General features: G+C 37.2%; 1 protein-coding gene across 1 annotated transcript; it reads right to left on the bottom strand.

The window, feature by feature from the left end:
* Positions 1-7163: 7163 nt before the first annotated feature.
* On the bottom strand, positions 7164-8391 carry LOC137716574 (uncharacterized). Its single transcript, XM_068456027.1, has 5 exons — positions 8186-8391; positions 8023-8063; positions 7869-7932; positions 7354-7548; positions 7164-7238 (listed from the first exon to the last, which is right to left on the bottom strand). The coding sequence occupies exons 1-4, from the start codon at positions 8321-8323 to the stop codon at positions 7366-7368; spliced, it is 426 nt and encodes a 141-aa protein (XP_068312128.1). The 5' UTR covers positions 8324-8391; the 3' UTR covers positions 7164-7238; positions 7354-7365.
* Positions 8392-13492: the final 5101 nt, after the last annotated feature.

Here is a 13492-nt window from a genome sequence, read left to right as displayed (position 1 = left end):
CAGACAACCAACACATGAAAGCCATGAGGCGCGCTACCAGATTTAGCATCTGTGGAAGGGCGCCCTAGGAAAGGCACATCTCGGAAAAAAGCAAATTGCAAGTCTCAACAATGTAGCTATCTTACACCAAAAAAAAAAGAATAATATGAGGCCTGGGGAGAAAGAAGGGGAAAACCAAGCCACAAAGGGAGATTCCCTTGAAACCTAGAGAAGAGCCATTCACTTACATAAGGAGAGATAAGCCATTACAGAGAGAGGGAGAATAAGTTAAAACGCAGAAAGGAATACATAGATAGATAGAAAAGAAACGCAGGAAGAGAGAACCACCCAGGAACTAAGCTCAAAGAGTTCCATTTAGTCCATAAGCATACTCCAAACCTCAAGCATCACCATTCATGCAGCCTTAGTAATCCCACAGCTTTCCATCAAACATCCCAACCATTAGAAGCCTTGCTATCATCCTCTTTGTCTGTTGGATTTCCAACGATAACAAAAAATTTGAATTTTAAAATTAATGGCTACTGACATGGCACAATGAAGACCGTTCGATTTTCAGATCAACGATCCAGATTTTTCAGCCAAAAAAATTTAAAAAATAAATAAAATGTCAGAAATTAATAATATTTTTTTATAAAGTCATAAATTAAAAATAAAATTATGACAACCCGTCCCTAATTTTAAGTTTTATAAATTTTAAAATAATCATTTTACAAAAATGCCCTTAGAGGCTAGGATGTTTGACTTTCGTTGACCGTTCGAAGTCACAATTAATGTTTCCAAATAGATCTTGAAGCTACAAATGCATAGGCAAAAGTTGTTTGCGAGTTCGGATTATAATGGTATAGTTACGGACGTTTGAAATTGTTTACTCAAATTGTAGTTTATAAACTAATTAAACTCCCACCATGTCGGAATTGTAACCAATCAAATTAAAGGGGGAAGGACCAATCAGAAATTAAAGGAGAGAGATAGCCAATTAGGAGAGGGGTGAGAAAACTCCTAGCCTTCCCTTTCCGTTGACCCATTCGTGCACCCACCCGACCAAATTCCGACAGTTTCCGCCATTTTTTCCGTCGAACCACCATCATCCAACACCTGCAATCTCTTTCACAACCTCCCTTCTACCATCTCCACCGAAATTCAAAGGTTATTTTTAGGTCCAAAACCGTGTAGAACCTCACCAGAGCACCAGAGGTGCTCGACGGTGATTCCTCCATTACGGCGAGTTTCACCACCCACCACCACCCTTAATCAACTCCCCTTGGACCCAGGAACAATACCCAACCAGCGATAGGGGCGTTGGAACACCGGAGAAATCGAATTGACAAACACATATTCTAGGGTTTCCGACGAGTTTGTGGCAATTTGAGGCTTTTTCCGGCCAAATTGGACTTGGCCACAGGTATAAAACTTGCTCTACTCATTGAGATCTTTATTTCTGTCAAATTTGAGAATTTTTAGAAATAGTTGATTTTTCCGGAGAGTCGGGGCGGGCAACCGCCGTGTGCAGCTGCGTGTGGTCTGAGGCACCCTCTGACCTTCCTAGGCTAAATTTGATACCCAAATTCTATATGTGAAGTCCAATTGATGAAATCTCATCGTTTGAACATAGTTTTGATAGAGACTGCCACTTGATCCTTATATGAATCGATGATCCGACCGTTGGATCATCACCAAACCTTAATACATTATAGTACATAATATTTGAGGATAATAATAACTTACGGATCGGGAATCCGAGGTATGGATCTTCCCGAATTGGATTTGCAAGTTCATAAAATAAAACGTCGGCTGCCACTTAATTTTAGCAATTGGTAAAGATCCGACCGTTAGATCGTTCCAAAACTGTACGATGTTGTTCTAAAAGCTTATTGAAAATCTTAGGAAGTTACGGATTGGAAATCCGAGGTGCGGATATTCAGGATCGATTTACGTAGAGTTGTGGACCCTACCGTTGACCTTTGAATGACGGTTGATTTTTTGTCAATGAGTTTCAAATCATTCTAGAACATCCTTGGGGATGTGTTTTATGTAAGTTACGTGTTCTATCGATAAGAATTCTAAAATGTGATTTGATAATTGTTATAGGTGTCGATCGTTCGAGACGCCTAGATATTCGTGCTAGGGAGTTGTACTGCAGACCTCATGTGAGTGGGTCTTTTCCTTTTTATAGTATGTATATATAAACTTTATAGTTTCCACAAATGCTTTTGAATTGATTTGTGCATATCATGCCATGATTAAATAATGTTATAAGATATGTTGCACTATTGTGAAATGCCAAATGATCCTACGGGATGCACAAGTAAGTTCATGTAAGTTTATTATGTTGGTTAGAATTATTGCATCATTATGGCATGTTTATATTCATGTAGTGCTCATCATTGCTGCACCACGGTGTTAGTGCTCCCGCCCAGGCCACTGCACCACAGTGTTAGTGCTCCCGCCCCGGCCAGAGCCAATCCTTCACGTGATGTTCACCTTCTGCACTGCACACTCGCCTTGGATCCAAGTAGGTACTAGCCTTATTGTATAGGTCGCATTAGGCGACTTTGACTCGTAGGTGACTGCGCATAGCGCTAGTCTTCACGAGATTGTAACACTAGAGCGTATATTATTACACCTAGCCTTGTCGTACATGTCGCATTAGGCGACTCTGACTCGTGTGCTAGCATAGATTAATGAGCAATAGGTGTAGTCATATAGGTCGCATTAGGCGACTTCGACTTGCATGCTAGTATAGATTGTTGAGCACCTGATTTTACTTATATTACTGTTGAGATTTTGAATCTTGGGATGTCATACCTTATTTACGTTTTGCAGGCTACGGTGAGTATTTTCATACTATACATAGTACGTATATTTTGGAAACTATACATGCTTAACAGTGAGGGGATATAACATTTTCACAAGTTTTTATTAAAACTTTATTTTCAGGCCTCCTCACCCTTGTTTTTCCCCTCCAAGTTTTAGTAGCTGAGCTTTCATATCGATGAGGATTCTTGGCAAATCTTGGGGTAGACGGTTACCTTCGATGGTATAATTTCTCACCCTATTTTACTGTACTGTACTCATGCTCTGTCATCACGTGTGAATTGGGTTCATTCCCGCTCACAGTGCACTCTTGTATTTAGGCACTTTTAGGTTTAAATTTATTCACATTTCCACATCACTACACTTTATGGCTTCGTCACCCTCCAGGTGTCGGTCATTACAGCTCGATTCGAAGTTCAGGTGTATGTTCCGAGTCGAGATGTGTAAAAAAATATTATTTTTTATTATTTCATAATAAAAATAATAATATTTTAATAAAATTGACTAGGCTATTTTTTTTTAAAGGTAGAGAAGCATTTTACTGTTTATTAGGGTTTATCACTGTTAACTGATAGGATTAAATAAGCTGAATAATAACGTATTTTTTTAAGGATGGGCTGGGTGATTTGCGTAAATATCTCATTTTATTTTAATAAATAAGAAGAAAAAAACAAAAAAAACTGATCTGATATTAAGGCGGAGACGATAACAGCGAGAAATCAGTGCCGCAGCAAGCTGTAGGACGTCTGACAACCGTATGCTCATAGGCTTCGCGGGCCTCGAGACCTCGACATCCGCTGAAACGACGACGACGACGATCGCAGGAAGCCATCACCCTGTCCTCTCGTATTTTTGGTATGGTTTTACCCGGTCCCCCGCATCAGATTATTCAACCTTTCCTGGAAATGGAAAGAACCCGGCTTTATTAGTTTTATTGTGGGGCCCACGTCCGTACAAGTTAATTAACATTGCCTTTGGTCAAGTGGGGCCCACGCGGTAGTGCAGCTCACGTGCCAAGTGGGACGTAATAGCAAGTTTGTGGCACTTGTACCCAACCGTTTATTGTATTCTCGTACAGCCCGTCGAGGTTTTTAAAATGACACAATTGTCCCTAAGGTTTTAGTGTTGTTTCCCCATAGCGCTTTTGTCTACTAACGATCAATAATAAATCCTTAGAAAATTTTATTTGAATCCAATCTATATTTTTATACTTCACTTAAATTTTCATATGAATTTTGTAAGGTACCATGGTACGGAGTTACAGTTTATATACAAAAGAATTTAACATATAAATAATAAAAACTAATAGCTTCATTCCCCATCCAACTCCACCGACAAACAACGTTACCCACCTGCTCCCTTCCCTTCGTTTTCCAATGGTTTATTGTATTCTTGTATAGCCCATCGAGGTTTTGAAAATAACAAATCCATCCTTGAGGTTTTAGTGTTGTTTCCCATAGCTGATCTTTTATCTACTAACGATCATAATAAATTCTTGAAAATTTTTATTTGAAATCCAATCTATATCTTTTTACACTCAACTTAAAATTTTCATTTTTATAAAATTATGCAATGCATTTATTTGCATAATTTCATAAAAATGAACATTATAATATCTTTGCTGTCAATTTCTATTTTTATTTCATAAATTATTTTACATTAATTGACACTAAAGAAAAAGTGAAAAGACCTATTTCATAAATTATTTTGCTCCGTACAGTCGCACGCAAACTTTACTTGGCGTAGAGGGTTTTGGGTGTGGCTTGCACATGCGGGATCCACAAGCTGCCTCCCTTAAGTAAGCTTAACCTTTTTTTTTTTTTTTTGTTGCAATTAAGGTGGGATTAATTTATTCATTACGTAAAGTCAAATGCCATGCATGTGACAAATAATTAAATTAGGAGAGTGCAGTGAAAACGTTGCGGAAGAGAAAATGTGTACGATTTTGACGAGTGAGGGTACGGTATTCATTTTTTGTTTTTGCTAAATAAGCGGATTCTGAAAATAGCTAAGCAGGTTGAGCACGTTTTGAAAAAAAAGAGTTTTAACGAAATATTCTCGATATTGTTTACCTTTTTTTTGGTATTATTCATTACACTTTTATTTGTCTTTTTTCATTAAAACTAAAGTTTTTCTTGGACTTTTGGTTAGTTTTCCTTTTTAAAAATCGCTAAGTGGGTTAAGTACGTTACAAAAATTGCTAGGCAAACTAAGACCATCCAACGCTTGGGCTAAAGCCTAAAATTTTCAACCCATAAAATTTAAGTTTTAACTCAGAAACAGTTTTTCTCCTCCAACCCTTATGGTTAAATTTTTAGTCCGAGATTATTAAATAATGAATTTAAGATAATTTTTTTGTTTCTTAAAGTAACTTTTTTTATAAAAAAAAAATAAAAAAAAAAGAAAAAGTGTAGACTATCCTAATTTAATTTTATGAACATTTTAATTTAAAAATATTTATATTCCGATAAATTTTGAAAAATTACTAAATCGACACTATGAAACCAATGGAACACTACGAAAGAATATGAAATACATAAAATAAAATTTTTTAATTACTTTAGCCATTGGATTTAAATTTAGACCGTTAGATATTTTTTATTTATTACCGTTGGATTTGATTAAATTAGATCTTAACTGTTGGATTCAATGAATTTATAAATATAAAACTAAAAAAATATATATACATATATGGTGGGTCAACCCCACTAATATAGGGGAAATCATGGGCTAAATTTGCCCCACAAATGAGTTTTGAGTTTTAACTCATATTTGCCCCAAAGGTTGGAGCAAGTTGTGGTAAGTTTAGAACCTAAATTTTGAGTTGAATTAACTTAAAGGATTAGAGTAGGTCTAAGCAGGTTAAACAATTTTTAGAGAAAATGCGTACGTTATTTACCAAAGTAAAATCACTGAGTCGTCAAACCTGTTTAGGGCTGCCTAGAAAAAGGAAGTCCGACAACCAAATCATTATTTGCACAAAACATTGAAGTCGTTCAACGTCATTGTATAAGAGAATAATCGAGCAAAACATTTATCTTTGTACTTACAGTTGCAATTCGATGCTTAGGTATCATTTGATGCTTATAATTTGAATGAATTGTGTAAATCATAAAATTTAAGATACATCAAATGGTCTCTAGCACCGTGACCAAACAATAATATTAAAAAAAATTTACCAAAAAAATATAAAGAGCAAGCTTTCACACTGACTTCTATTTCTTCATTCTCTCTAAGTGTGTAGCCTTTTACGGTTTCAGAGGCAAAAAAATTACAATGCTAAGACCATGTTGGAGGTGCTCGAGTTGCAAAACTTTAGTAAACTACACGAGTTAAATCGAAAATTTCAAATTATATGGACCGAAGAACTGAACCATATGACAAAATCATTGCCGTATTCGATTTCTAACTCGAACAAAATCGTCTCCCCCACCCCCGAAAAGCGGTTCAACTAAAGAAGCGAAATGCATTGGAAGGCCACATGTACGCATGAAAACTAGACACGAAATACAGAAATGTGGCATTGCGAGTGGAATTGCTACAGTCTAGCATCCTTGAATTATGAACTCGTTTCACCTCAAGATGTATGTGTCAAGAAAAGGGGCGCTCCAAGAATTAATCATTCCCTGTCAAGGAAAAAGAAACTAATTTTTGTAGCAACAACAGTAACAGAAAACCATAAACATTGATGCAATAACATAACAAGTTTAACTAACATTCTACATTCCATAACCAAACATAATACGTCCACGACAAAGTACCAATACCTACTACAAAGTTGCTACCTAGCTTACATATTAATAAGATTGAATATTGGCAATGGAAAAATGATAGCACGCTCTGTTCGGTCGAACAACGTACACACTCTTGAGCTATGTAAGCACTAAATAAACTTAACATCAATAAGGAAGTTCTAGTGGTTCCCCCTACCAGAAGGATGACTTAAATGGATCTTTCAGAATATAGCTCCGCGAAATAAGTCAGTTGGGATGGATCTTTAGGATTACACTAATGATCAATTCTCCTCACCAAGCTACTAGGATAAAGATCAATTGCATTTCACTCTCCAGATCAATAAAAAACACTGAGTGATCAATCGTATCTGCCACCTGGCTCATCTCCCATATACAGCTTATGTTTCCAATTTCCGAGGTGTGCCTCGCCATTGTTTGATGACTTTACAACCATTAGTTGCAAGGATCCAATAATAGGCGATAGAAAGATTACAATTCAATTTCTAGACATGTCTTGCTATCATTATTGTAATCAGAGAATTTTCTAAAAAATTTACATAGTTTTTCTCTCCATGTTCAGAAGAGAATGAATAAATTGCAAAATAGAATTCTATCCTTCTGGTTCCCTTTTCTCGCATCACAGTCCTACTGGCCTTATTATCCTTGATAGAGAGGTCCTATACATACATACTATAGTAAGAGTGGAAAAGTCTTTTATAAGAATTCCTCAAATATTGCAAATAATTCAAGATGGGTTGCTCATTTGAAAGTATAAAAATACTAGAAAAATAACTCAATTGCTTACCTGGGAGCTTGCTCAAAATGAAAGGCATACTAAAGATGCCTTGGGGACTTCCAATTTGTTGGCCTCAGCAACATTTCCATTCCCATTGGAGCGAACGGGCAGCTTCAATATTTTTCCATCAGAGTAGTTCACTTCTAAGTCAGGAAACTTTACGGCTGCCATTGCAGGAACTATGGTTTTGTTTGCCACATAAATCTAGACACAGAAACTAAAATTTACATTTCCAACTTAAATAAAAACTGAACAAGACATCACTGAAACTTGCTTTTTAGTGCATATGGTAAAGGCGTCTTCAAATAAGATCATGCCCCATCAGCATGATTTAAGAAAGCATAATGCTTCCCCCTAAAGGCTAATATTACTATCAGTTAGTACTACTTACCACCCCAATTCCAAATTATGAACAAAAGAAAAAGGAATTGCCTTTTCGGCATGACAATGTACCGGGTTGATCACCCCTAACCCCAAATGAATTATGGATGCAAAATCATAATAAAAAGGTAATGTTTCCTTACCTTCCCACCATGTTTCTTAAGCTCAGACATATCAGCAAAATACCCCCTATTCAACTCATCTGAACTGCCCTACATTACAGCAACAATGCATTGATATTGATACATGTCCCCCAAAAAAAATTGAAAACAAACAGAAAATGGTACAAGAACTTACAGCCGGGCACGCTCTTTCTCTATAGCTGCTTTATTTGCAAGCTGCAAAATCAAATGGGGTTTCCCTAATTTCCACTAACAATACTGGGTTTTGGCTAATTTCGAAAAAATAAAGTATAAATTGCACATTTGAATTGGTGGGAGTGAAATAAGAGATGGGGTACCTTGTAAATGTCGAAGAAACGATTGGAGCTTCTTTGAGCTAAGAAATGCTGGGAAGCTGGAAGCAGATGCTGCTTATTGCTCTCATTGGGCCTCACGATTTGAGAAGCGAATATGGAAGATCGGCTGAATCGGTTCATAATTTCTATCTCACTGTGCAAAACCCTAAATTCAAATTCAAAGATTTTGTAGGGTTTTTGTTGTTGTATCAGAATTTGTTACGTTGTGAACTTGTCAGTTCTCCGACCGTGAAGATGGTGATTTGCAGAAGCTGTAGGCCTGGTAATGGGCCAAGGCTCAGTCAAAGTGATGGGCTTCTACTTTTTAAATTGGTTGCGTATAATGGATCTATGCACCCATCAATTTGATCTATGCACCAAGTACATACTTAAAATAAAAAGTGCTTTTGACCGCATTTAGAAGAATGTTATAAAATTAGTGGGTGAATGCCCACTCAAAAGAATGCCCAAAGACTTAGTAATATTAGTAATAGTGTTTGATACTTTCAAAAGTATCATCATTGTATTTTGATGGTTGTAGTTATGAGAGTCGCTCTGTAAATAGAGCACTCCGTCTGTTATCAAATGCACTGTGAAATAAAGCAAGAGAAATAATATCCTCCCTCTCTTTATCTGCCATCCTTTTTTGTGTTATAATTACTAAAGTCATAGTGTGATATTTTGCACCTATTTCGCTCATGTCCTTAGAAAGGTTATCTCTATAACTTTTGTTTATTTATAACACGTTATCAGCACGACTTTCTAACCTTAAATACTTCACATCTCCCTTCACCGAAAGAAAGCTAAAAAAAATGCTTCCTTTAAGGTTTTTCCTATTTTTCTTCTGCTTCTGCTTCATCTGCGTGATACACCCTCGCGATGAACTGCTAGCACCATGACTGCTTCTTGTTCTAAATTTAACAGTTACTTATATCTTTGATTTCTTGTTTGGTGCAGTTCTTGGTTTCTAACCCAGTGTTTATTTATGTTAATTTTACTGCAATCAAAGATAGTGCGATATAATCGCCCATCTTGAACTGTAAATTTAATTTTCACTGTGATCAAAGATGGTACGGTACAATCGCCCATGTTGAGCTGTAAATTTAATTTTACTGCAATTTAAGATGGTGCGGTATAATCATCCACCTTACTCTACATATTTAAATCGATTATATCTTGCTCTACATATTTAAATTTTTTTGCTGTTCAAGTGGTGCGGAATAATTGTCCATCTTATGCTTGTTTCGATGAGAATGGTGCGGTACAATCGCCCTTCTCATTAATCATGAAAATCTCAAGCCTGAAGTTTCGAGTGCTTATCATTTTTAGCCTGAAGATCAAAATGAAAAATTTATAAGAACCAGAAGTTCTAACGCTATATTCCTCCAGGAATACATATTATTTCAAGTTATTACGCATCTCATTTTTCTTTCAAAAAGAAAAGAAAATGGCGAACTTGGCAAAACTTGATTTTGCTGCCCTGGACATTACTGGGAATAATTACCCTACTTGGGTACTAGATACCAAGATCCATCTGAAAGCAGATAATCTTGAAGATACCATTAGGGAAGAAAACAGCTCATCTTCTCAAGATCGGGCGAAGGCCATGATCTTTATTCATCGCCATCTTGATAAGGGACTAAAGAGCGAGTACTTAACGGTTGAAAATCTGTTAGCTCTTTAGAAGGCATTGAGAAACAGATACAATCACCAGGCAACGATGATTCTTCCAAGGGCTCGCTATGAATGGACTCACCTAAGGATCCAGGATTTCAAGTCAGTGGCTGAGTACAATTCTGCGTTGTTCAGAATTACCTCTCAGATAAAACTCTGTGGGGATACCATTACTGAGGAAGATATGCTGGAAAAGACTTTCAGTACATTTCATGCATTCAACGTGCTCCTGCAGCAGCAGTATAGAGCGCGATGCTTCAGTGAATACAACCAGCTGATATCTGTGCTCTTGGTAGCTGAACAAAACAATGAGCTCCTGATGAAAAATCATCAGTCCCGACCTACTGGATCTGCACCATTCCTAAAAATGAATCTACTTCCCTTGAAGTGAACGCCACATCCTCTAGTGACGATAATCATAAACAAAGACGTGGCCATAAGCGAGGCCGGTGGAACAGGAAATGCAAGAATCATGGTGGTCAGTTTCACAACTAGATTCCAAGGTAAAATTCGGGCCCGAGCTTTAAAAATGGAAATCGCCACAAAGGCAAAGCTCGTATGAACAATGCTCCTAACTCTGATGGAGCCTCCTATAGGTGTGGTGACAATGGGCACTGGGCGAGTACCTGTAGTACCCCAAAATATCTGGTGGATCTATATCAAGCCTTCCTCAAGGAGAAGGGTGTCGAGACTAATTTCCTCGACCAGGCTAGACCAATGGATATACCTGTTCCAGTATGCGACTTATCAAGACAGTTGAACACAACCCACCTAGATGTCTCAAACTTCATTGTGGAAAGGAGGAATGAAGTGTATCGGTCCGACTGAATCATTTATATTTGATGTACTTTTATTATTTTGAACTTGTAGTTTAAAAACTAGCATTTCAACAAAAGAGGCATTTAAATTTCTAAGTTGTTTTTAACCATGATCCCTTTTACTCAGAAAGCATGGATAAAAGCTATGGTTATTCTCAAAACATGAGAAATGGCGGAGATATTTGTCTTGCAGACAGTGTAACCACACATACAATACTTCGTGATCGAAAGTATTTCTCAGGCTTGATGCTTACAAGGGTAAGGATAACAACAATATCAGGTCAATCAGATGTAATTGAAGGCTCAGGGAAAGCCCATATTATATTACCAAATGGAACAATATTGTCCATACAGAATGCATTGTATGCCACTCGATCTACTCGAAATTTGTTGAGTTTCAAAGACATACGTTTAAATGGATATCACATTGAAACGAAAACTGTAGAAAATGTGGAGTATCTATGCATTACCTCCAATGATACCTAGAAGTGTATATTGGAGAAGTTGCGTGGTTTGTCGAGTGGATTGTATTATACATACATAAGGACAATTGAATCACATGTTGTCATAAACTAGAAGTTCATTGATTCAAAAGATTACATGTTTTGGCATGACCGTTTGGGTCATCTAGGATCCACCATGATGTGTAGGATCATTACCAACTTTAATGGACATCCATTATTGAGCAGAGACATTGCTATCTCAAATGATAACCCTTGCAAGGCTTGTTCTCAAGGGAAGTTGGTATTTCGACATTATTTGTGGACCTATTCAACCATTTTGTGGATCATTTCGATATTTTATGGTTTTGGTTGATGTATCTACCGGATGGTCACATGTTTGTCTCTTATCTACTCGGAATGTAGCTTTTGCGAGACTTCTTGCTCAAATAATCAAGTTGCGAGCACAGTTCCCAGATTATCCCATTAAGTCAATTTGACTTAATAACGCTAGTGAATTTACGTCTCAAACCTTTGATGATTACTGCATGATATTGGGCATTGATGTTGAACACCCTGTTCCTTATGTCCATACTCAAAATGGTTTAGCAGAAGCATTGATCAAGCAGCTTCAGTTAATAGCTCGCACTCTGCTCATGAAAACAAAATTGTCAGTTTCTGCATGGGGACACGCCATCTTACATGCTGCATCATTGGTTCGATTGAGACCTATAGCCAACCACTAATACTCCTCAGTACAACTCGTGTTTGGACATCAGCCAAACATTTCACATTTACGAGTTTTTGGTTGTGATGTTTATGTGTCTATTGCACCGCTGCAACGCACTAAAATAGGACCTCAGCGTAGACTGGGAATTTATGTGGGTTTTGATTCACCATCTATCATTAGATATTTTGAACCCCTAACAGGTGATATGTTTACAGCTCGTTGTGCTGATTATCACTTTGATGAGATAGTCTTCCCGTCGTTAAGGGTAGAAAAGACCATTCCAGAAGAATGGCAAGAGCTGACATGGGTTGCACCCACCTTCTCTTATTTTGATCCACGTAGCACTCAATGTGAAAAGGATCGTTCATCTTTAAAGTATTGCCAATCAATGCCAGATGCATTTAATGATGCTATGAAAGTGACAAAATCACATATACCAGCTGCAAATGCACCTGCATGAATTGATGTCCCTATTGGAGAAAATAAAGTGGCAGAGAATGATTCATCTGTTGCACGCCTGAAGCGTGGTAGACCCCCAGGTTCAAAAGATTTAGCCCCTCAAAAGAGAAAGACAAGGGCGCAGCTGAATCCAAATGAAATCATTCCAAAAGAGAAAATGGATGAAAAATCCGCAATTCATGATTCTGTACTTCCAGAAAAAAGAAAATGTCCTTGATGAAACACATGTCCCTGAAGAGACAGCTGTACATGAAAACAAAGAAATCTCCATAAATTATGCATGTACAAATGAATTGTGGGATTAGAATGAAATAATCAAGGATGATATGTTTGCATTCGCAGAAGCCACTGAAATCATATTAAGTAATGATATTGAGCCCTGCTCTGTTGATGAATGCAAACAGAGACAAGATTAGCCTAAGTGGAAAGATGCAATCCAGGCAGAATTAAATTCCTTGGAAAGGCGAAGTGTTTTTGGACTGGTAGTCCAAACTCCGCCTGGTGTAAATCCCATGGGTTGCAAATGGATATTCACAAGAAAACGCAATGAGAAAAACGAGATTGCAAGATACAAAGCACGACTCGTTGCGCAAGGCTTTTCACAGAGACCTGGAATTGATTATGAGGAGACATATTCTCCTGTAATGGACGCAATTACGTTCCGTTACTTAATAAGTTTAGTAGTTTCAGAAAAGCTTGACATGTGACTTATGGATGTCATCACTGCGTATCTCTATGGAGAATTAGATACTGACATATACATGAAGGTCCCGGAAAGACTTAAGTTTCCTGAAACAACTATCAAACCACGAGGTATGCTCTCGATCAAATTAAGATGATCATTGTATGGGCTGAAACAATTTGAACGAATGTGGTATAATCGTCTCAGTGAATAATTGATCAAAGAAGGATATATCAACAATGTCATTTGCCCTTGTGTGTTCATTAAGAAATCCAATTCTGGATTTGTTATAGTGGCAGTATATGTTGATGATATAAACGTAGTTGGAACTCCTGAAGAGCTCAATAAAACTGTTGAATATTTGAAAAGTGAATTTGAAATGAAAGACATCGGGAAAACAAAATATTGTCTCGGCCTGCAGATCGAGCATTGTGCTAATGGAATTTTGGTCCACCAATCAGCTTACATTGAAAAAATCTTGAAGCGATTTAGCATGGACAAGGCTTA

The sequence above is a fragment of the Pyrus communis genome, chromosome 14 (assembly GCF_963583255.1).
Source record: "Pyrus communis chromosome 14, drPyrComm1.1, whole genome shotgun sequence".
Classification (NCBI taxonomy): Eukaryota; Viridiplantae; Streptophyta; class Magnoliopsida; order Rosales; family Rosaceae; genus Pyrus; species Pyrus communis.
Note: the sequence above shows the minus strand (reverse complement) of the source record. Positions and strands in the feature narration are given on the sequence as shown.